Source organism: Balaenoptera borealis (genome assembly GCF_965194805.1).
Source record: "Balaenoptera borealis genome assembly, chromosome: 4".
NCBI lineage: Eukaryota > Metazoa > Chordata > Mammalia > Artiodactyla > Balaenopteridae > Balaenoptera > Balaenoptera borealis.
The window spans coordinates 64387976-64411060 of record NC_138861.1 but is presented as its reverse complement, the minus strand read 5'-3'; the positions used below and the strand labels follow the sequence as shown (position 1 = coordinate 64411060).

The 23085-nt window shown below is 37.1% G+C and overlaps 2 protein-coding genes across 2 annotated transcripts in view; both read right to left on the bottom strand.

Moving 5' to 3' along the window:
* Window positions 1-23085, bottom strand: part of LOC309627696 (transmembrane protease serine 11C-like) — a gene marked incomplete at its 5' end in the record, with an annotated part of 128659 nt that overhangs the window by 36433 nt on the left and 69141 nt on the right.
* Window positions 3510-23085, bottom strand: part of GNRHR (gonadotropin releasing hormone receptor) — a 32146-nt gene continuing 12570 nt past the window's right edge. Inside the window, exons 2-3 of the mRNA XM_082390358.1 lie at window positions 20750-20969; window positions 3510-4607 (exon numbers count right to left, since the gene is read on the bottom strand). Coding sequence (XP_082246484.1) covers window positions 4363-4607; window positions 20750-20969 — 465 coding nt within the window. The 3' untranslated portion in view covers window positions 3510-4362. The remainder of the gene's footprint in view (window positions 4608-20749; window positions 20970-23085) is intronic.

The following is a 23085-nucleotide window of genomic DNA, read 5'->3' as shown; positions in this document are numbered from 1 at the left end:
ATAAAAACATGTACCCACGGGAAGACTTCTTTTCCAGGGCTCATGAGGGGGCTAAATGAGGAGCTTTGAAATTAAGTTTCATTAGCTTCATGGGAAATCCACTTCAGGTTGCCACATTTTTTTTTATTTTATTTTTTTTTATTTTTTTAGTTTTGATCACATTTTAAAATTATTAATTTATTTGACAATTATTCTCTTGATCTGAAGTGATAGTTAGAATTTTTAAAACTTATGCAAATTTCTTATCCAATGGACTAGTTATAAAAGAAAGTCAATAATTGGGTGGAAGTTACCCTCTATGCATCAGTTGAAGATTCCAACCACAGGAGTTTAAATGTTTGGATTTAGATTGTGAAAAACAATAAAGTTTGTTCTTTTCCCTTAGGGCTACATTTATTGTATAATTACAATGTACCAAGACTATATTTAGCCTTTATTCTTTGTGTTTAAATTGTGTGCTATTTAAATTTTGTGATATACATAGTCCTGATTTTATTTTGAGAAGGTAATTGGTGATTGTAGCAGGTACTTCTGCCTTCTGATCCCCAAAACATTCCCCTCTTGCTCTCACAAAAAAAGAAAAAAAAAGAGAGAAGAAAAAAAGAACTAAATATTTTTTAAAAGTTATCAGGTGACTGAATGTTCAGGGAAATTGAGTGCTGCTCTCCATAAGATAAAACATACCCTTAAGGTGTTTAGGGTAATCCCTTTCTCCTTTGCTAGTGATAGTTTAGAGGTGTTCATGTGCTCCAGTTCTAGCCAATCTAAGAGGAAGTGCTGAGGGTTCTGGGAAAGAGAGATGTATGGTGAGAAGCCACCCTTTCTTTATGCCTTTGAGACTTCTAGTTGGTGACAAGTAGTTTCTGATCACGAAAGCCTAGAGGAAGCAGAGAAAATGACTCAAAGCTCTGAACTAACCAACTCTGCATGCTTTCTTCTGGACTTCCTATAACGTGAAATGGAAACATGCCACGTCTAGTCTGACATTTCTATTGCTTACAGCAGAAAGCACTCTAACAGAAACAGCATAAAAGTCATACAAACACACATATAATATTTATTGTACCTTTTTCTCTTAGAAAAGCAATATATGTTCATTCTGGAAATTTGGGATACAGGTATTCACAAGAAATTTAAAAAATCATTCAGAGATAACTATATCAACACTTTTTGCACATATTCTATTTTTCCTATTCATGCACTTTGTATATTATATAATTTTAAAAATTAGACTTATTGTTTTATACCTAATTTTTAAACTTAATAACCAAAAGAATTAAATTGAAGATTTAAATCAATTAATCTTAGAAATTAAATTGAATCTTATTCTATTTAGTCTCCTATGGACACAATTTATAGTAATTAGACAACAAGAATTGGTTCGACATTTGAAACTAGGCTAAAGGTAAAATAGATGAAATTCAAATGTATTTTAACTGCTCATAAATATTATCTCTTTGTGACTACCAAGTAAGTTCTGAGATCAGGGCACTTAAAATTTTTTTCTAACTCATTTACACTGATTTATGCTGCTGGGAAGATTATGTTTGTAGTACTCCAACATTTTTGGTTTGTTTGTTTTAAGCTATGATATCTCTGTTTTGTAGGCTGAAATTGAATTTGCACAATCTTTTAATTCATTGTTGTTTGTTCATGTCATGTATTACTAAATTGAATTTAGCAAGAGGAAATCCATTTTTTAACCAGTTTTATATGCCAAATAGAAGAGGAGATATCCAAGATAGAATCTTAATTATCTGATATATTGGATTAACTCTGCAGAATGTATCCTTTTTTACAAGGAATCCTCATCTTTTATTATGACTGAAAATAGAGTAAATGACTGTAATACCAAATATGAAATACTCTATATTGAGTGATGTATCTTTAACTTAAAAGCCACATTTACCTTTTGCACTATTAATTTTTGTATAAATCCATATCCACATTATAATTTACAGACCACAACATTTATATAATATACTTATTTCTGCCAAGTGTTTCATTACATGTTGAGCCTTAAGAGAGTTTTTAAGGTTGAAAATGGTGAGTGATCAAATTGAAACAATCCAGTACAGTTTCAATATTAACATTATTATGAATATATATATATATATATATATATATATGTAAATGTATCAGGTGAATACATTCTGATACATTTTTATTGTAATAAACTTCTTTATGAATGTACAGAATCAGTTGGGAATTCCTAACCTTTTTTGTGACATTGGCTCCTTTGGCAGTGTGGGATGGCCAAAAACCCTTCTCAGGATAATGTTTTTAAATGCATAAAATAATACAAATAGGAATAAAAGTAAAGCAGTTGCATTGTAATACAGTTTTGTGAATGGCCCACAGTTTAAAAACACCTGCATCAAGATTTTGAATAGCCCTTTAGTTAATGTATTAAAAAATGCCTGAGAGCGTATCTAAGTAGAGCAGTTTCTTGAATGTGTAAAAGCCAAACTGACATATGTTCAATAAACACATATCTAACAAAGCCGTTAGATTGTATCTTGTATATTTTTGCCTTTAAATCCATATGTAAGAATTGTTATCAGTTTGGGAATAAGAATACGTATGACAAAGAGACGGTAGAGAAGAATGGTTTTGTTGTGACTTATCTATATTCCTGTGTCATCTAGTGGAACTTTAAATTCTTGGTATTAGTATACACACCTTTAAAGTTAACTTTGAGCATTTTAGCACATTACAAATTTGAGTTCAGCCCAATTCAACTGTAGAGTTGGGGCATTGATTGGCTAATTAAAGGTATGAGTTTAGTAAAAAGATATGAATGAAAGAGTAGAAGGAAGGAGTTCAATAGTGACAGAAATAGGACCAATGGAGACAGAATTGGAAAATAACCTAGAATGTGGAAAAATAACTACTACACACTACAACACTAAAAGACAAAGTATGAGAAGAGAAAAATAAGGAAAGGAAAGACCTACCATTAGTTTAATTAGTAGTTTACTTATCACAGTTCCACAGGGCCTGGAATGTGTGGAAATAACATTTCATCTTTTGTGTGGTACTACATACCTCATGTGAATATAATAATATTTTACCTATTTCTTTTAAAAAATAAGTTAAAGAGTGGTTGAATTTCTTTTAATTCCCTTATATGGTTTTCTTATTTAATGGATATTATAGAACCCTTTCATCCTATCCCCTTTTTCATGGAATGGGTGGAAATAGGCCTGAATTAAAAGAGGTATTGTGCTGACATATTTTGGAAACCATACCACTCAATGTGAACATCAGCAGGTATTAGTTATACATTTACAGAGAGTTTTTCTTTTCCCTTTTCCAATACCCTTCTGTCTCCTTTGACCTATATATAGTGAAACTGAGGTTTTCAGAGTTAATTTTACATACCAAATAACTTTTTGCTTGTGCATTTGCTTGATTTCTTATTTTTTTTTTTTAGTGATTTGTGGATTATGGATTTAGAAAGATCAGAAGATAGAAAAAAATCCCTGATATTAGAAGAGAAGGTATGTTATTTATAAAACATAATCAGTATATATCTTTTCATGATTGCATTTTAAAACAGTGTTATTATTACTACACTTAATTACCACAAACTCCATAGACTACACAGCCCAAGAGGAATGTTCTAACCCCCTGTCCAAATCTGAGCCCATCTGAAACTCCCTTTTATATGGAGGCACTTCACAACCTGTACCAAGTGAAGAATGGGATGAAAGAGAACTATTTATAAGTCTTGTCAGGTTGGAGCAGTGGACGGTGGGTTGGTTGCTGAATACTCCAAACATCAGAATGCTTTTGAAGCCAAGGAAAAAATTTGATTCATTGCATTTTGTTTTTTTAAACCATAGAAGGGAAAACTGATCACATGGGCAGGGCTATCTCTGTGCTCTATGTATTTATTGTTTTAGCATAAGATTGTAATTGCTGCTAAGCCCCTTTGGAGAAAAACTCTCCAAGGCATGCTGAGGTTAGGACTGTGTTTCTCAGCGTTACTTTTTGGCATCTGTTTGCCTTAGGCCATGGCTATTTTAAATATTTATATATTATAAAAGAAGAAAGTGATTTAAAAACCCATATAATATGTTATAGGAGCTCAGTAAGTGAAGAGATTAATTTAGAAGCTAATGGTTAAGAGGAAATATTTAATTATTTTTCCTGAAAAAAATTTTCCTAGTAATTGAGTTTCTGACAATGTGATTTCCAAACGAATAAATATAATACCATAATCTGAAACTCTGCTTTGTTTGTATGTAAATGTGCTGGAATATGCTTTGTGTTTATCATTCCCAAAAGGGGAAATTCATTACCTTGTCCTACATAGTTTACGTGTATGTTTACGTGACTTCCTATGTAGTCTAACAATTACAGAGAAAAATATCCATATATAAGTGGATCAAAGCATGGATTTAAAAAAGCAAAGAGAAAGAAGAAGTGATTTACTGGATCTGACACCCTGTTTACCATTTCAGGATCAAACCAATACCAAATTCCAAGGACATAGTAGGGAGTCCAGCAGACAGTAAATGAAGTGGCAAATGCAACCGTCATCTTTAGAGTCCTCAGTCGAGCTTGTGGTATATTATTCTTGGATTGATTCAGTTGTAGTTCTTTTAGGTAGAGAAAAGAGAAGGCATTTAACAACCAGTTTTATTACAAAACCAAAGTAGACAAAAAGGAAGAGAGAATCATAATTCAACCTGATGAATATAATGGAAGCAAATTTCTAATATTTTTAATAATGACAATTTGTTTGAAAGGCTTGTTTATATTTCAAGTTTTCCACTATGTTACATAATGAATAGAAAATATTAAAGATAGTAGTACTCTTAAAATAAATTTTCCATCAAACTAATATGGATTTGAAATAAGGGGCTACTCAAATTCTTAAAATATAAATTTAAGAGAGCAGACTGAGGTTGAGCTGAGTTGAATTCCCTGCCTTTTGGTTGTCATGCCAACATAACCATGTTTACTTTATAAATTTATAAATTCCCCCTCTTTCCCGACTGGCCACGCAGGAGGTGCCATCGCCATTGTGGGAGGCAATGTAAGCTTGGCACATGGAAGAAACACATGCATTGGAACTGGTGTCAGAATCCTAGTTGGCATTAAGGACATTGAAGGACGAGGACAAGATGGTGGAGTAGAAGAATGTGAGCTCACCTCTTCTTACAGAAACACCAAAATCACAACTAACTGCTGAACAAAACATGCTGGAAGCTACCCCAAAAGATACCCTACATCCAAAGACAAAGAAGAAGACTCAATGAGACGGTAGGCGGGGCTCAGTCATGATAAAAACAAATCCCATACATGGTGGGTTGGCAGCCCACAAATTGGAAAGTAATTATACCACAGAAATTCTCCCATAGGAGTGAAAGTTTTGAGCCCCATGTATGGCTCCCCAGCCTGGGGGTCAGGCAATGGAAAGAGGATCTCCCAGAGGGTCTGGCTTTGAAAGCCAGGGGTTTGATCACAGGAATTCCAAAGGCCGGGGGGAAACAGAAACTCCACTGTTGGAGGGTGCACACAGGGTCTTGTGCACACCAGGACTCATGGGAAAAAATAATGACCTCATAAGAGACTGAGCCAGAATTACCTGCTAGTAGGGGAGGGTCTCTTGTGGAGATGTGTGGTAGCTGTGGCTCACTGTGGGAGCAAGGACACTGGCGGTGGTAGTTCTGGGGAGTACTCATTGGCATGAGCCCTCTTGGAGGCTGCCATTTTCTCACCAAGACCTGGCCCCACCCAACAGCCTGTAGGCTCCAGTGCTGGGATGCCTCAGGCCAAACAACCAGTAGGGCAGGGACACAGTCCCACCCATCAACAGACAGGCTGCTTAAAGTCTTCCCAAGCACACTGCTGCCTGCTAAACACACCCCATGACACAGCCCTGCCCACCAGAAGGACAAGACCCAGCTCCACCCACCAGCAGACAGGTACCAGTCCCTCCCACCAGGAAGCCTGCACAAGCCTCTTAGACAGCTTCGTCCACCAGGGGACAGACAGCAGAAGCAAGAAGAACTACAACCCTGCAGCCTGTGGAACAGAAACTGCAATCACAGAAAGTTAGACAAAATGAGATGGCAGAGGAATATGTCCCAGATGAAGGATCAAGATGGAACCTCAGAATAACAATTAAGTGAAGTGAAGATAGGCAATCTACCTGAAAAAGAATTCAGAGTAATGGTAGTAAAGATGATCCAAGATCTTGGAAAAAGAATAGAGGCACAGATCAAGACGATACAAAAAATGTTTAACAAAGACCTAAAGAACTAAAGAACAGTGAAACAGAGATGAACAATACAGTAACTAAAAAGAAAGATACTCTAGAAGGAATCAATAGCAGAATAACTAAGGCAGAAGAATGGATAAGTGAGCTGGAAGACAGAATGGTGGAAATCACTGCCACAGATCAGAATAAAGAAAAAAGAATGAAAAGAAATGAGGACAGTCTAAGAGACCTCTGGGACAACATTCAATGCACCAACATTCAAATTAGGAGAGGAGAGAGAGAGAGAGAAAGGACTTGAGAAAGATTTGAAGAGGTAATAGCTGAAAACTTCCCTAACATGGGAAAGGAAACAGTCACCCAAGTCCAGGAAGCACAGAGTTGCAGGATAAGCCCAAGAAGGAATAAGCTGATACACATAGTAATCAAACTGACAAAAAATTAAAGACAAAGAGTAAATATTAAAAGCAACAAGGGAAAAGCAACAAATAACATACAGGGGAATCCACATAAGGTTATCAGCTGGTTTTTCAGCAGAAACTCTGCAGGCCAGAGGAGAGTGGCATGATATATTTAAAGTGATGAAAGGGAAGAACCTACAACCAAGAATACTCTACCCAGCAAGGCTCTCATTCAGATTCAACAGAGAAATCAAAGCTTCACAGACAAGCAAAAGCTAAGAGAATTCAGCACCACCAGACTGGATTTGCAACAATGCTAAAGGAACTCCTCTCGGCAGAAAAGAAAAGGCCACAAGTAGAATAAAGAAAATTATGAATGGAAAAGCTCACCAGTAAAGGCATACATACAGTAAAGGTAGGAAATCATCTGCACACAAATATGATATCAAACCCAGCAATCGTGAGGAGAGCACAAATGCAGGATATTGGAAGTGCATTTGAAATTAAAAGACCAGCAACTTAAAACAATCTTGTTTATATATAGACAGCTATATCAAAAGCTCATGGAAACTGCAAATTGAAAATCTGCAGTAGATACACACACAAAAAAGAAAAAGGAATCCAAATACAACACTAAAATTAGTCATCAAATCACAAGAGAAGTGAACAAAAGAGGAAGGGAAGAAAAGACCTACAAAAACAAATCCAAAACAATTAACAAAATGGCAATAAGAACATACATATCAAAAGTTACCTTAAACATGAATGGATTAAATACTCCAACAAAAAAGACAGAGTGGCTGAAGGGATACAAAAACAAGACCCATATATATGCTGTCTACAGGAGACCCACTTCAGATCTAGGGACGCATACAGACTGAAAGTGAGGGGATGGAAAAAGGTATTCCATGCAAATGGAAATCAAAAGAAAGCTGGAGTAGCAATACTCATATCAGACAAAATAGACTTTAAAATAAAGACTGTTACAAGAGACAAAGAAGAACACTACGTAATGATCAAGGGATCAATCCAAGAAGAAAATATAACAATTGTAAATATATATGCACCCAACGTAGGAGCACCTCAATATATAAGGCAAATACTAACAGCCATAAAAGGGGAAACTGACAGTAACACAATAATAATGGAGGACTATAACACCCCATTTTCATCAATAGACAGATCATCCAGACAGAAAATCAATAAGGAAACACAGGCCTTAAGTGACACATTAGACCAGATACACTTAATTGATATTTATAGGGCTTTCCATCCAAAAGCAGCAGAATACATATTCTTCTCAAGTGCACATGGAACATTCTCCAGAATTTATCACATGCTGGGCCACAAAATGAGCCTCGGTAAATTAAAGAAAATTGAAATCATATCAAGCATCTTTTCCGACCACAATGCTATGAGATTAGAAATCGACTACAAGAAAAAATAAAACTGTAAAAAACACAAGCACTTGGAGGTTAACCAACATGTTATTAAACAACCAATGGATCACTGCAGAAATCAAAGAGTAAATTAAAAAATTCCTAGAGACAAATGAAAATGAAAGCATGATGATCCAAAACCTATGGGAGGCAGCAAAAGCAGTTCTAAGAGGGAAGTTTATAGCAATGCAATCTTACCTCAGGAAATAAGAAAAATCTCAAATAAACAACCTAACCTTACACCTTAAACAACTAGGGAAAGGAGAACAAACAAAACCCAAAGTTAGTATAAGGAAACAAATCATAAAGATCAGAACAGAAATAAATGAAATAAAGATGAAGAAACAGTAGAAAAGGTCAATGACACTAAAAACTGGTTCTTTGAAAAGATAAACAAAAAACCTTTAGCTAGACTCATCAGGAAAAAGAGGTAGAGGGCTCAAATCAATAAAATTAGAAATGGAAGAGGAGAAAGCTATTATACAATTGACAGCACAGAAATACAGAGGATCTTAAGAGACTACTACAAGCAACTATATGCCAATAAAATAAACACCTAGAAGAAATGGACAAATTCTTAGAAAGGTACAATCTCCCAAGACTGAACCAGGAAGAAATAGAAAATATGAATAGACCAATCACAAGCATTGAAATTGAAACTGTAATGAAAAAACTCCCAACAAACAAAAGTCTGGGACTGGATGGCTTCACAGGCAAATTCTATCAAACATTTAGAGAAGAGCTAACACCCATCCTTCTGAAACTCTTCCAAAAAATTTCAGAGGGAGAAACACTCCCAAACTCATTCTATGAGGCCAGCATCACCCTGATACCAAAACCAGACAAAGATACCACACAAAAAAGGAAAATTACAGGCCAATATCACTGATGAGCATAGACGCAAAAATCCTCAACAAAATACTAGCAAACAGAATCCAATAACACACTAAAAGGATCACACATGATGATCAAGTGTGATTTATCCCAGGGATGCAAGGATTTTTCAATACCTGCAAATCAATCTGTGTGATACATCATATCAACAAATTGAAGAATAAAATCCATATGATCATCTCAATACATGCAGAAAAAGCTTTTGACAAAATTCAACACCCTTTTATGATAAAAACTCTCCAGAAAGTCAGCATAGAGGGAACATACCTCTACATAATAAAGGCCATATATGACAAACCTACAACTAACATCATGCTTAATGGTGAAAAGCTGAAAACATTTCCTCTAAGATCAAGAAAAAACAAAGATGTCCACTCTCTCCACTTTTTTCAACATATTTTTGGAAGTCCTAGCCATGGCAATCAGAGAAGAAAAAGAAATAAAGGGAATCCACATTGGAAAAAAGGAAGTAAAACTGTCACTGTTTGCAGATGACATGATACTATACATAGAAAAACCTAAAGATGCTAACAGAAAACTATGAGAGATACCAATACCAGACAAAGACACTACAAAGAAAGAAAATTACGGACCAATATCACTGATGAATATAGATGCAAAAATCCTCAACAAAATACTAGCAAACAGAATCCAACAACATGTTAAAAGGATCATACACCACGATCAAGTGGGATTTATCCCAGGGATGCAAGGATTCTTCAATATATGCAAATCAATCAATGTGATACACCATATTAACAAATTGAAGAAGAAAAACCATATGATCATCTCAATAGATGCAGAAAAAGCTTTTGACAAAATTCAACACCCATTTATGATTAAAAACTCTCCAGAAAGTGGGCATAGAGGGAACCTACCTCAACATAATAAAGGCCATATATGACAAACCCACAGCAAACATCATTCTCAATGGTGAAAAACTGAAAGCATTTCCTCTAAGATCAGGAATGAGACAAGGATGTCCACTCTCACCACTATTATTCAACATAGTTCTGGAAGTCTTAGCCACGGCAATCAGAGAAGAAAAAGAAATAAAAGGAATACAAATTGGAAAAGAAGAAGTAAAACTGTCACTGTTTGCGGATGACATGATATTATACATAGAGAATCCTAAAACTGCCACCAGAAAACTGCTAGAGCTAATTAATGAATATGGTAAAGTTGCAGGATACAAAATTAATGCACAGAAATCTCTTGCATTCCTATACACTAATGATGAAAAATCTGAAAGAGAAATTATGGAAACACTCCCATTTACCATTGCAACAAAAAGAATAAAATACCTAGGAATAAACCTACCTAGGGAGACAAAAGACCTGTATGCAGAAAACTATAAGACACTGATGAAAGAAATTAAAGATGATACCAACAGATGGAGAGACATACCATGTTCTTGGATTGGAAGAATCAATATTGTGAAAATGACTATACTACCCAAAGCAATCTACAGATTCAATGCAATCCCTATCAAATTACCAATGGCATTTTTTACGGAACTAGAACACATCATCTTAAAATTTGTATGGAGACACAAAAGACCCCGAATAGCCAAAGCAGTCTTGAGGGAAAAAAACGGAGCTGGAGGAATCAGACTCCCTGACTTCAGACTATACTACAAAGCTACAGTAATCAAGACAATATGGTACTGGCACAAAAACAGAAACATAGATCAATGGAACAAGATAGAAAGCCCAGAGATAAACCCACGCACCTATGGTCAACTAATCTATGACAAAGGAGGCAAAGATATACAATGGAGAAAAGACAGTCTCTTCAATAAGTGGTGCTGGGAAAACTGGACAGCTACATGTAAAAGAATGAAATTAGAACACTCCCTAACACCATACACAAAAATAAACTCAAAATGGATTCGAGACCTAAATGTAAGACCGGACACTATAAAACTCTTAGAGGAAAACATAGGAAGAACCCTCTTTGACATAAATCACAGCAAGATCTTTTTTGATCCACCTCCTAGAGTAATGGAAATAAAAACAAAAATAAACAAATGGGACCTAATGAAACTTCAAAGCTTTTGCACAGCAAAGGAAACCATAAGCAAGACGAAAAGACAACCCTCAGAATGGGAGAAAATATTTGCAAATGAATCAACGGACAAAGGATTAATCTCCAAAATATATAAACAGCTCATTCAGCTCAATATTAAAGAAACAAACACCCCAATCCAAAAATGGGCAGAAGACCTAAATAGACATTTCTCCAAAGAAGACATACAGACGGCCACGAAGCACATGAAAAGATGCTCAACATCACTGATTATTAGAGAAATGCAAATCAAAACTACAATGAGGTATCACCTCACACCAGTTAGAATGGGCATCATCAGAAAATCTACAAACAACAAATGCTGGAGAGGGTGTGGAGAAAAGGGAACCCTCTTGCACTGTTGGTGGGAATGTAAATTGATACAGCCACTATGGAGAACAATATGGAGGTTCCTTAAAAAACTGAAAATAGAATTACCATATGACCCAGCAATTCCACTACTGGACATATACCCAGAGAAAACCGTAATTCAAAAAGACACATGCACCCGAATGTTCATTGCAGCACTATTTACAATAGCCAGGTCATGGAAGAAACCTAAATGCCCATCAACAGACGAATGGATAAAGAAGATGTGGTACATATGTACAATGGAATATTACTCAGCCATAAAAAGGAACGAAATTGAGTCATTTGTTGAGATGTGGATGGATCTAGAGACTGTCATTCAGAGTGAAGTAAGTCAGAAAGAGAAAAACAAATATCGAATATTAACGCATGTATGTGGAACCTAGAAAAATGGTACAGATGAGCCAGTTTGCAGGGCACAGGTTGAGACACAGATGTAGAGAACGGACATATGGACACCAAGGGGGGAAAACTGCAGTGGGGTGGGGATGGTGTTGTGCTGAATTGGGCTATTGGGATTGACATGTATACACTGATGTGTATAAAATTGATGCCTAATAAGAACCTGCAGTATAAACAAACAAACAAACAAAACAACTAATACTAAACTTTCATTGTGTTATTTGTATGGAAATATGTTAATATAAATGTTTCAGACATTACATGAAATTTCTAAAAATCTTATATGTTCTGGTATAATGTTATAAGTCATAATCCTAGTTATTACCTTAAAATGTATATCTCAGAAATAACTAATTTTCTTGTCAACTGCATTATTATGAACTTTCATCAAATTTTTAACTGTGGTCATTTTAAAGTCTTTTGTCATTTACAGACAGTTCTGTGTTTACTCTGATGCTATTGCAAATATGTTCCTATAAAAGGGTTTCATCTTTAAGAAATTCATGGAAAAGACTCTGACAAGTACAAAAAAATAAAAAATAAAATAAAGTATCTTTCTTAAAAAAAAAAAAAGAAAACTATGAGAACTCGTCAATTAATTTGGTAAAGTTGCAGGGTACAAAATTAATGCACAGAGACCTTCAAGATGGTGGAGGAGTAAGACGTGGAGATCACAAATACATCAGAAATATATCTACATGTGGAACAACTCCTGCAGAACACCTACTGAATGCAGGCAGAAGACCTCAGACTTCCCAAAAGGCAAGAAACTCCACACGTACCTGGGTAGGGCAGAAGAAAAACGAAAAAACAGAGAAAAAAGAATAGGGACAGGACCTGCACCTCTGGGAGGGAGCTGTGAAGGAGGAAAAGTTTCCACACACTAGGAAGCCACTTCACTGGTGGTGGGGGTGGAGGGGGGGAAGCTTCGGAGCCACGGAGGAGAGCGCAGCAACAGGGTGCGGAGGGCAAAGCGGAGAGATTCCCACACAGAGGATCAGTGCTGACCAACACTCACCAGCCTGAGAGGCTTGTCTGCTCACCCGCCAGGGCAGGTGGGGGCTGGGAGCTGAGGCTCCGGCTTCCGAGGTCAGATCCCAAGGAGAGGACTGGGATTGGCTGCGTGAACACAGCCTGAAGGGGGCTAGTGCGCCACAGCTAGCCGGGACGGAGTCTGGGAAAAAGTCTGGAGCTGCCTAAGAGGCAAGACACAATTTTTTCCAGCTGCGTGAGGAGAGGGGATTCAGAGCACCGCCTAAACGAGCTCCAGAGACGGGCACAAGCCACGGCTATCAGCACAGATACCAGAGACAGGCATGAAACACTAAGGCTGCTGCTGCAGCCACCAAGAAGCCTGTGTGCAAGCACAGGTCATTATCCACACCTCCCCTCCCAGGAGCCTGTGCAGCCCGCCACTGCCACGTTCCCATGATCCAGGAACAACTTCCCTGGGAGAACGCACGGCGTGCCTCAGGCTGGTGCAACGTCAAGCCCATCACGCCGGCCTCTGCCGCAGCAGGCTCGCCCCGCATTCTGTACCCCTCCCTCCCCCCGGCCTGAGTGAGCCAGAGCCCCCTAATCAGCTGCTTCTCTAACCCCCTCCTGTCTGAGCAAAGAACAGACGCCCTCAGGCAACCTACGCGCAGAGGCGGGGCCAAATCCAAAGCTGAACCCCAGGAGCTGTGCGAACAAAGAAGAGAAAGGGAAATCTCTCCCAGCAGCCACAGGAGCAGCAGATTAAATCTCCACAATCAACTTGATGTACCCTGCATCTCTGGAATACCTGAATAGACAACGAATCATCCCAAAATTGAGGTGGTGGACTTCGGGAGCAACTGTAGACTTGGGGTTTGCATTCTGCATCTAATTTGTTTCTGGTCTTAAGTTTATCTTAGTTTAGTATTTAGTTTATCATCATTGATAGATTTGATTTGGTTGCTCTCTTCCTTTTTTAAATATATATAGATATATATATTTTTTCCTTTTTCTCTTTTTGTGGGCGTGTATGTGTATGCTTCTTTGTGATTTTGTCTGTATAGCTTTGCTTTTACGATTTGTCCTACAGTTCTGTCTGTCCGTTATTATTATTATTTTTTTTGTATAGTTTTTAGTGCTTGTAATCATTGGTGGATTTGTTTTCTGGTTTGGTTGCTCTCTTCTTTCTTCCTGTCTTTTTTTAAATTTTTAATTTTTTTAAATTTTCTTTTATTTTATTTATCTTTCCTTCCTTCCCTCCTTCCTTCCTTCCTTCCTTCCTTCCTTCCTTCCTTCCTTCCTTCCTTCCTTCCTTTTCTCCCATTTCTTATGAGGCGTGTGGCTGACAGGGTCTTGATGCTCTGGCCAGGTATCAGGCCTGTGCCTCTGAGGTGGGAGAGCCGAGTTCAGGACATGGGTCCTCCAGAGACTTCCTGGCTCCATGTAATATAAAATGGTGAAAGCTCTGCCAGAGACCTCCTTCTCAATGCTAAAACCCAGATCCACTCAACAACCAGCAAGCTACAGTGCTGGACACCCCATGCCAGACAACTAGCAGGAAAGGAACACAACTCCACCCATAAGCAGAGAGGCTGCCTAAAATCATAATAAGGTCACAGACACCCCAAAACACACCACCAGACGTGGTTCTGCCCACCAGAAAGACAAGATCCAGCCTCATCCACCAGAACACAGGCACTAGTGCCCTCCATCAGGAAGCCTGCACAACCCACTGAACCAACCTTAGCCACTGGGGGCAGACACCAAAAACAACAGGAACTACGAACCTGCAGCCCACGAAAAGGATACCCCAAACATAGTAAGGTAAGCAAAATGAGAAGACAGAAATATGCAACAGATGAAGTAGAAAGGTAAAAACCCACCAGACCATACAAATGAAGAGGAAATAGGCAGTCTACCTGAAAAAGAGTTCAGAGTAATAATAGTAAAGATGATCCAAAATCTTGGAAATAGAATGGAAAAAATACAAGAAATTTGTAACAAGGACCTAGAAGAACTAAAGAGCAAACAAACAATGATGAGCAACATAATAAATGAAATTAAAAATTCTCTAGGGGCTTCCCTGATGGTGCAGTGGTTGAGAATCTGCCTGCCAATGCAGGGGACCCAGGTTCGAGCCCTGGTCTGGGAGGATCCCACATGCCGCGGAGCAACTAGGCCTGTGAGCCACAATTACTGAGCCTGCACGTCTGGAGCCTGTGCTCCGCAGCAAGAGAGGCCGCGATAGTGAGAGGCCCACGCACCGTGAAGAGTGGCCCCCACTTGCTGCAATTGGAGAAAGCCCTCACACAGAAACGAAGACCCAACACAGCCATAAATAAATAAATAAATAAATAAAATAAAAAAAATTATCTAGAAGGAATCAATAGCAGAATAACTGAGGCAGAAGAATGGATAAGTGACCTGGAAGATAAAATAGTGGAAATAACTACTGCAGAGCAGAATAAAGAAACAAGAATGAAAAGAATTGAGGACAGTCTCAGAGCCCTCTGGGACAACATTAAACGCACCAACATTTGAATTATAGGGGTCGCATTAGAAGAGGAGAACAGAAAAGGACTGAGAAAATATTGGAAGAGATTATAGTTGAAAACTTCCCTAATATGGGAAAGGAAATAGTCAATCAAGTCCAGGAAGCGCAGAGAGTCCCATACAGGATAAATCCAAGGAGAAACATGCAAGACACATATTAATCAGACTATCAAAAATTAAATACAAAGAAAAAATATGAAAAGCAGCAAGGAAAAAAAATAACATACAAGGGAATCCCCATAAGGTTAACAGCTGATCTTTCAGCAGAAACTCTGCAAGCCAGAAGGGAGTGGCAGGACATATTTAAAGTGATGAAGGAGAAAAACCTACAACCAAGATTACTCTACCCAGCAAGGATCTCATTCAGATTCGATGGAGAAATTAAAACCTTTACAGAGAAGCAAAAGCTAAGCGAATACAGCACCACCAAACCAGCTTTACAACAAATGCTAAAGGAACTTCTCTAGGGAGGAAACACAAGAGGAGGAAAAGACCTACAATAGCAAACACAAAACAATTAAGAAAATGGCAATTGGAACATACATATCAATAACTACCTTAAATGTAAATGGATGAAATGCTCCAACCAAAAGATATAGGCTGGCTGAATGGATACAAAAACATTACCCATATATATACTGACTACAAGAGACCCACTTCAGACCTAGGGACACATACAGACTGAAAGTGAGGGGATGGAAAAAGGTATTCCATGCAAATGGAAATCAAAAGAAAGCTAGAGTAGCAATTCTCATATCCACAAAATAGACTTGAAAATAAAGACTATTACAAAAGACAAAGAAAGATACTACATAATGATCAAGGGATCAATCCAAGAAGAAGATATAACAATTGTAAATATTTATGCACCCAACATAGGAGCACCTCAATACATAAGCCAAATGCTAACAGCCGTAAAAGGGGAAATCGACAGTAACAGAATCATAGTAGGGGACATTTACACCCCACTTTCACCAATGGACAGATCATCCAAAATGAAAATAAATAAGGAAGCACAAGCTTTAAATGATACATTAAACAAGATGGACTTAATTGATATTTATAGGACATTCCATCCAAAACAACAGAATACACTTTCTTATCAAGTGCTCATGGAATATTCTCCAGGATAGATCATATCTTGGGTCACAAAGCCTTGGTAAGTTTAAGAAAACTGAAATTGTATCAAGTATCTTTTCTAACCACAATGCTATGAAACTAGATATCAATTACAGGAAGAAATCTGTAAAAAATACAAACACATGGAGGCTAAATAATACATTACTAAATAACCAAGAGGTCACTGAAGAAATCAAAGAGAAAATCAAAAAATACCTACAGACAAATGTCAACAAAAACACGATGATCCAATACTGCTGGGATGCAGCAAAAGCAGTTCTAAGAGGAAAGTTTATAGCAATACAATCCTACCTCAAGAAACAGGAAACATCTCAAATAAACAACCTAAGCTTACACCTAAAGCAATTAGAGAACGAAGAACAAAAAACCCCCAAAGTTAGCAGAAGGAAAGAAATCATAAGGATCAGATCAGAAATAAATGAAAAAGAAATGAAGGAAACGATAGCAAAGATCAATAAAACTAAAAGCTGGTTCTTTGAGAAGATAAACAAAATTGATAAACCATTAGCCAGACTCATCAAGAAAAAAATGGAGAAGACTCAAATCAATAGAATTAGAAATGAAAAAGGAGAAGTAACAACTGACACTACAGAAATACAAAGGATCATGAGAGATTACTACAAGCAACTATATGCCAATAAAATGGACAACCTGGAAGAAATGGACAAATGCTTAGAAGAGCACAACCTTCCAAGACTGCTACAGGAAGAAATAAAAAATATAAACAGACCAATCACAAGCCCGGAAATTGAGACTGTGATTAAAAATCTTGTACCAAACAAAGGCCCACGACCAGATGGCTTCACAGGAGAATTCTATAAACATTTAGAGAAGAGCTAACACCTATCCTTCTCAAACTCTTCCAAAATATAGCAGAGGGAGGAACACTCCCAAACTCATTTTACAAGGCCACCATCACCCTGATACGAAAACCAGACAAAGGTGTCACAAAGAAAGAAAAGTATAGGCCAATATCCCTGATGAACATAGAGCAAAAATCTTTAACAAAATACTAGCAAACAGAATCCAACAGCACATTATAAGGATCATACACCATGATCAAGTGGGGTTTATCCCAGGAATGCAAGGATTCTTCAATATATGCAAATCAATCAATGTGATACACCATATTAACAAATTGAAAGAGAAAAACCATATGATCATCTCAGTAGATGCAGAAAAAGCTTTCGACAAAATTCTCATCACCCATTTATGATAAAAACCCTCCAGAAAGTAGGCATCGAGGGTACTTACCTCAACATAATAAAGGCCATATATGAAAAACCCACAGCCAACATCATTCTCAATGGCGAAAAGCTGAAACCGTTTCCTCTAAGATCAGGAACAAAACAAGATGGTCCACTCTCACCACTATTATTCAACATAGTTTTGGAAGTTTTAGCCACAGCAATCAGAGAAGAGAAAGAAATAAAAGGAATCCAAATCGGAAAAGAAGTAAAGGTGTAACTGTTTGCAGATGACATGATACTTTACATAGAGAACCCTAAAGATGCTACCAGAAAACTACTAGAGCTAATCAATGAACTTGGTAAAGTAGCAGGATACAAAATTAATGCACAGAAGTATCTTGCATTCCTATACTTTAATGATGAAAAATCTGAAAGAGAAATTAAGGAAACACTTCTCTTTACCATTGCAACAAAAATAATAAAATACCTAGGAATAAACCTACCTAAGGAGACAGAAGACCTGAATGCAGAAAACTGTAAGACACTGATGAAAGAAATTAAAGATGATACCAACAGATGGAGAGATATACCATGTTCTTGGATTGGAAGAATCAATATTGTGAAAATGACTATAACACCCAAAGCAATCTACGGATTCAGTGCCATCCCTATGAAACTACCACTGGCATTTTTCACAGAATGAGAACAAAAAAATTTCACAATTTGTATGGAGACAGAGAAGACCCCGAATAGCCAAAGCAGTCTTGAGGGGAAAAAGCAGAGGTGGAGGAATCAGACTCCCTGAGTTCAGACTTTACTACAAAGCTACAGTAATCAAGACAGTATGGTACTGGCACAAAAACAGAAATATAGATCAATGGAAGAGGATAGAAAGCCCAGAGATAAACCCATGCACCTATGGTCAACTAATCTATGACAAAGGAGGCAAGGATATACAATGGAGAAAAGACAGTCTCTTCAATAAGTGGTGCTGGGAGAACTGGACAGCTACATGTAAAAGAATGACATTAGAACACTCCCTAACACCATACACAAAAATAAACTCAAAATGGATTAGAGACCTAAATGTAAGACCGGACACTATAAAACTCTTAGAGGAAAACATAGGAAGAACACTCTTTGACATAAATCACAGCAAGATCTTTTTGGATCCACCTCCTAGAGCAATGGAAATAAAAACAAAAATAAACAAATGGGACCTAATGAATCTTAAAAGCTTTTGCCCAGCAAAGGAAACCATAAACAAGATGAAAAGACAACCCTCAGAATGGGAGAAAATATTTACAAATGAAGCAACTGACAAAGGATTAATCTCCAAAATTTACAAGCAGCTCATGCAGCTCAATATCAATGAAACAAACACCCCAATCCAAAAATGGGCAGAAGACCTAAATAGACATTTCCTCAAAGAAGATATACAGATTGCCAACAAACACATGAAAAGATGCTCAACATCACCATTCATTAGAGAAATGCAAATCAAAACTACAATGAGGTATCACCTCACAGCAATCAGAATGGCCATCATCAAAAAATCTACAAACAATAAATGCTGGAGAGGGTGTGGAGAAAAGGGAAACCTCTTGCATTGTTGGTGGGAATGTAAATTGATACAGCCACTATGGAGAACAGTATGGAGGTTCCTTAAAAACTAAAAATAGAACTACCATGTGACCCAGCAATCCCACTACTGGGCATATACCCTGAGAAAGCCATAATTTAAAAAGACACAAGCACCCCAATGTTTATTGCAGCACTATTTATAATAGCCAGGACATGAGAGCAACCTAAATGTCCATCAATAGATGAATGGATAAAGAAGATGTAGTATATATATACAATGGAATATTACTCAGCCATAAAAGGGAATGAAATTGGGTCATTTGCAGAGACGTGGATGGACCTAGAGACTGTCATACAGAGTGAAGTAAGTCAGAAAAAGAAAAACAATTATTGTATATTAACGCATATATGTGGAATCTAGAAAGATGGTGCAGATGAACCTATTTGCAAAGCAGAAATAGAGACCCAGCTGTACAGAAGAAATGTATGGACACCAAGGTGAAATGAGTTGGGAGACTGGGATTGATATATATACATTAATATGTATAAAATAGATAACTAATGAGAACCTGCTGTGTAGCACAGGGAATTCTACTCAATGCTCTGTGGTATCCTAAATGGGAAGGAAATCCAAAAAAGGGAGGATATATGTATACATATTGCTGATTCACTTCACTGTACAGCAGAAATTAACACAACATTGTAAAGCAACTATACCCCAATTAAAAAAAAAAAAAAGATAACCAACAAGGACCTGCTATATAGCACAGGGAACTGTGCTCCATACTCTGTAATAACCTAAATGGGAAAAGAATTGGAAAAAGAATAGATACATGTATCTGTATAACTGAATCACTTTGCTGTACATCTGAAACTAACACAGCATTGTTAATCAACTATACTACAATATAAAATTTAAGAAATTCATAAATTTTAGTATTTGAGAATGCACCAGATTCTTAAAGCAAAAAGGCACAACTGCATCTGTGAAGTTAAAGATGAAATAGTCAATTACACGTTCACGTTCGCATACTCAACACACACACACACACAAATGTGCATAGTGTGTGGATACATTTTGTGGGTACAGGAGATTTGAATGTGATACAGAAATGCTTAACTTTAACAAGTCTATTGGCTACCATTTAACGAGTTGTACTTTGGTATTCTAGACATTAGGTGTTTGATAGAGCTTTGTGATGGACCAGCAGGAACAAGTTGCCAATGCTTCTATCGGGTAATTGGAGTAACTGTCCTTTCATTTTTAATTTCATGCTGTAAATTTATAATATTGGGAGTATTAAATTACCTCGTCTCTAAATTGGGGATAATAAAAGTATTGCCTCATGGGTTGATTCTGAATATTAAAAGAGTTAATTAATATACATAAACTGCTTAGAACAGTATCTAACGCATAGTAAGTGCCACTCTGCTTCTGTACTTTGAGTACTGCTGTTAAAAGCTGTCTACCCCCAATTAACACCAAATCTAAGGAATACGTACTGTGGGGATCCTGATGAAGGACGCTTGTCAGGGTGAAGATAATTTTTGCATTGCAGATCAACATGATGAGAAGAGGGATGATGAAGAGGCAGGTGAAGGTGAAGAAGTTATAAAAGGCTTGATGCCACCATTGTGGAAAACTGCAGTGTGTTACACATTGAGAGAAACCTTCTGTCTGTCCAGAGTCATCTGCTAAATGGATCATCCTGAAGATGTATAACTGTGTGAGAAAAATTTTTAAAAAGTGATGTTGCTTATTTTCAAACAGTATTTGCAAGTTTTCTTGAAAGTTTTCTCTTCTGTATTCTGCTAACCTTCTAACATGTTGGTGCCCAAAGCAACTGCTAAGCATCTTGATATTCTTTTGGCATTTCTATAAAAAGTTATAAATGGATTTTACTTAAAATATGTTTGGGTAATGTGAATGGATCTGTAGGATTTTGGATTTCTTTTGCAGTTATTTCAACCTTGCAGCACAATCATCAACCAAAGATTTAAACCTTGTTTGTATTTCAATTTCAGATGCTATTATGCTGAGTAAACTTTTTGCAAGTGATTTTGCAAGTGATTTTATTGTTATATCCTCAGCACATAAAACTGTGTCTGGTATTTAGAATATACCCCCAAAATACAAATTTAAATTTTATTTTTGAGACACAAAATATCATTAAAATGGTCATAAAACATGAACAGACAGTTCACAGAAAAGATATAACAGTGGCCCTTAAGCATATGAAAAGACGTTCAATCTCACTTATGAGAGCAGTGCCAACCAATTAAGGCTACAATGATATGCCATCTTCTACTATCAAGATTGGCAAAATTAAAAAAAAATAGCACACTTTCATGGCAAGGCTTTAGGGAAACAGGGACTCTCATACATTGCTAATGGGCATGCAAATTGGTACAACCATTAAGGAGGGGAATTTGGCAATAACTAGCATAACTACATATGCATTTACCTTTGACTCAGCAATCTGACGTTCAGGAATTTACCCTGAAGATACACCCCTACTTCCATTATATGAAAATACATATGCACAAGATTATCCATTGATGCATTGCTTATAATTGAAAAACATTGAAAATAATCTAAATAACAAATCATTGAATAGTAACTGAATAAACTACAGTTGGCCACACAATGGGGTGCTGTACAATTGTAAAAAAAGAGTAAGGGTAATTTGTCTGTGTGTGTGTGCATGTGTACACATAAATACATTTATTCCAGCTCTGCCTGTGGAGAGAGCCTAGGAATAATGACATGCGAGTAGCAATGAGCACACCCAGCACTACAGCACCCAGATCTTGTTTTCTAAGTATCATTCTCTACCAAAAGGAACCAGACCTAACTGGAGAAATGGGTGATCCCAAGGCTGGGGAAAGCAAAGTACAATATGTCCTTGGAACAGCTCTTTTGCTGAAAAGTCAGGAAATGCCCAGAGAATGATGGAGCATGTGAAAAATGTTCAGGCACCAGCTAGAAAGAGCTTCAGTTGGCTGGATCTGGGATAGTTTAAGCATGAAAACAAACACTGATAGAAAAGAATGATAAACTATTGAATAAAGAAAGAAACCATGACTCCATGCTGATATAAATTACAAATCAACAATGACAAAAAAATGGGGAGAGGAAAAAGATCTTTACTGTAGAAAGTCAATTAATAAATGTAAAAGGTATAGTGGAAGTAGTGAGTACCATTTTGTAATCACTATAATAATAATTGATTCAGGCAAGAATCACCAATGGATGGTAAAAATATGGGTGTAAGTTTGAGGAGAGTAGTTTATTTATATCATCTCAAAGTATCTACCTGCAGGATACATGTCATTATAACATTATAAAATAACTTTACTAGTCGAGAAATAACCAAATAATTAACATTGCCAATAATGGGACCAATCGACAGCTTCTGCTACCTTCTAGAATGTGCTGTGAAGAAAGTGTCACCTCTTAGGTATTTTTTGCTAAAAGTGTGTGGATGAAGAATGTCACCTACCATATCAGTAAACAAAGGATGTTGTGGCCATCAAGCCATAGCCACTGCAGCCACCCCCGACTGTGCACACTGAGGGGATTCAGGATGGAAAAAGGCAGGATACTGGCTCTAGATAGTTAAGGTGCTTTTCAAAGGGATGATTTCAGTAAGTCTGGACTCTTGTACCTTCCCATACTTAGAAAAGCGCTAAGTTCATTAACTTGAGATGTATCATTTTTCTTTAATTAACAATAATCTTTTGATGTTCCGACTACCTCGTTTTTGTTGCAAAAAAACCTATACATCCTGGCTCCTCCCTTGCTTCTTGGGAACAGTCCCTCAGAGTTATCTGAGAGG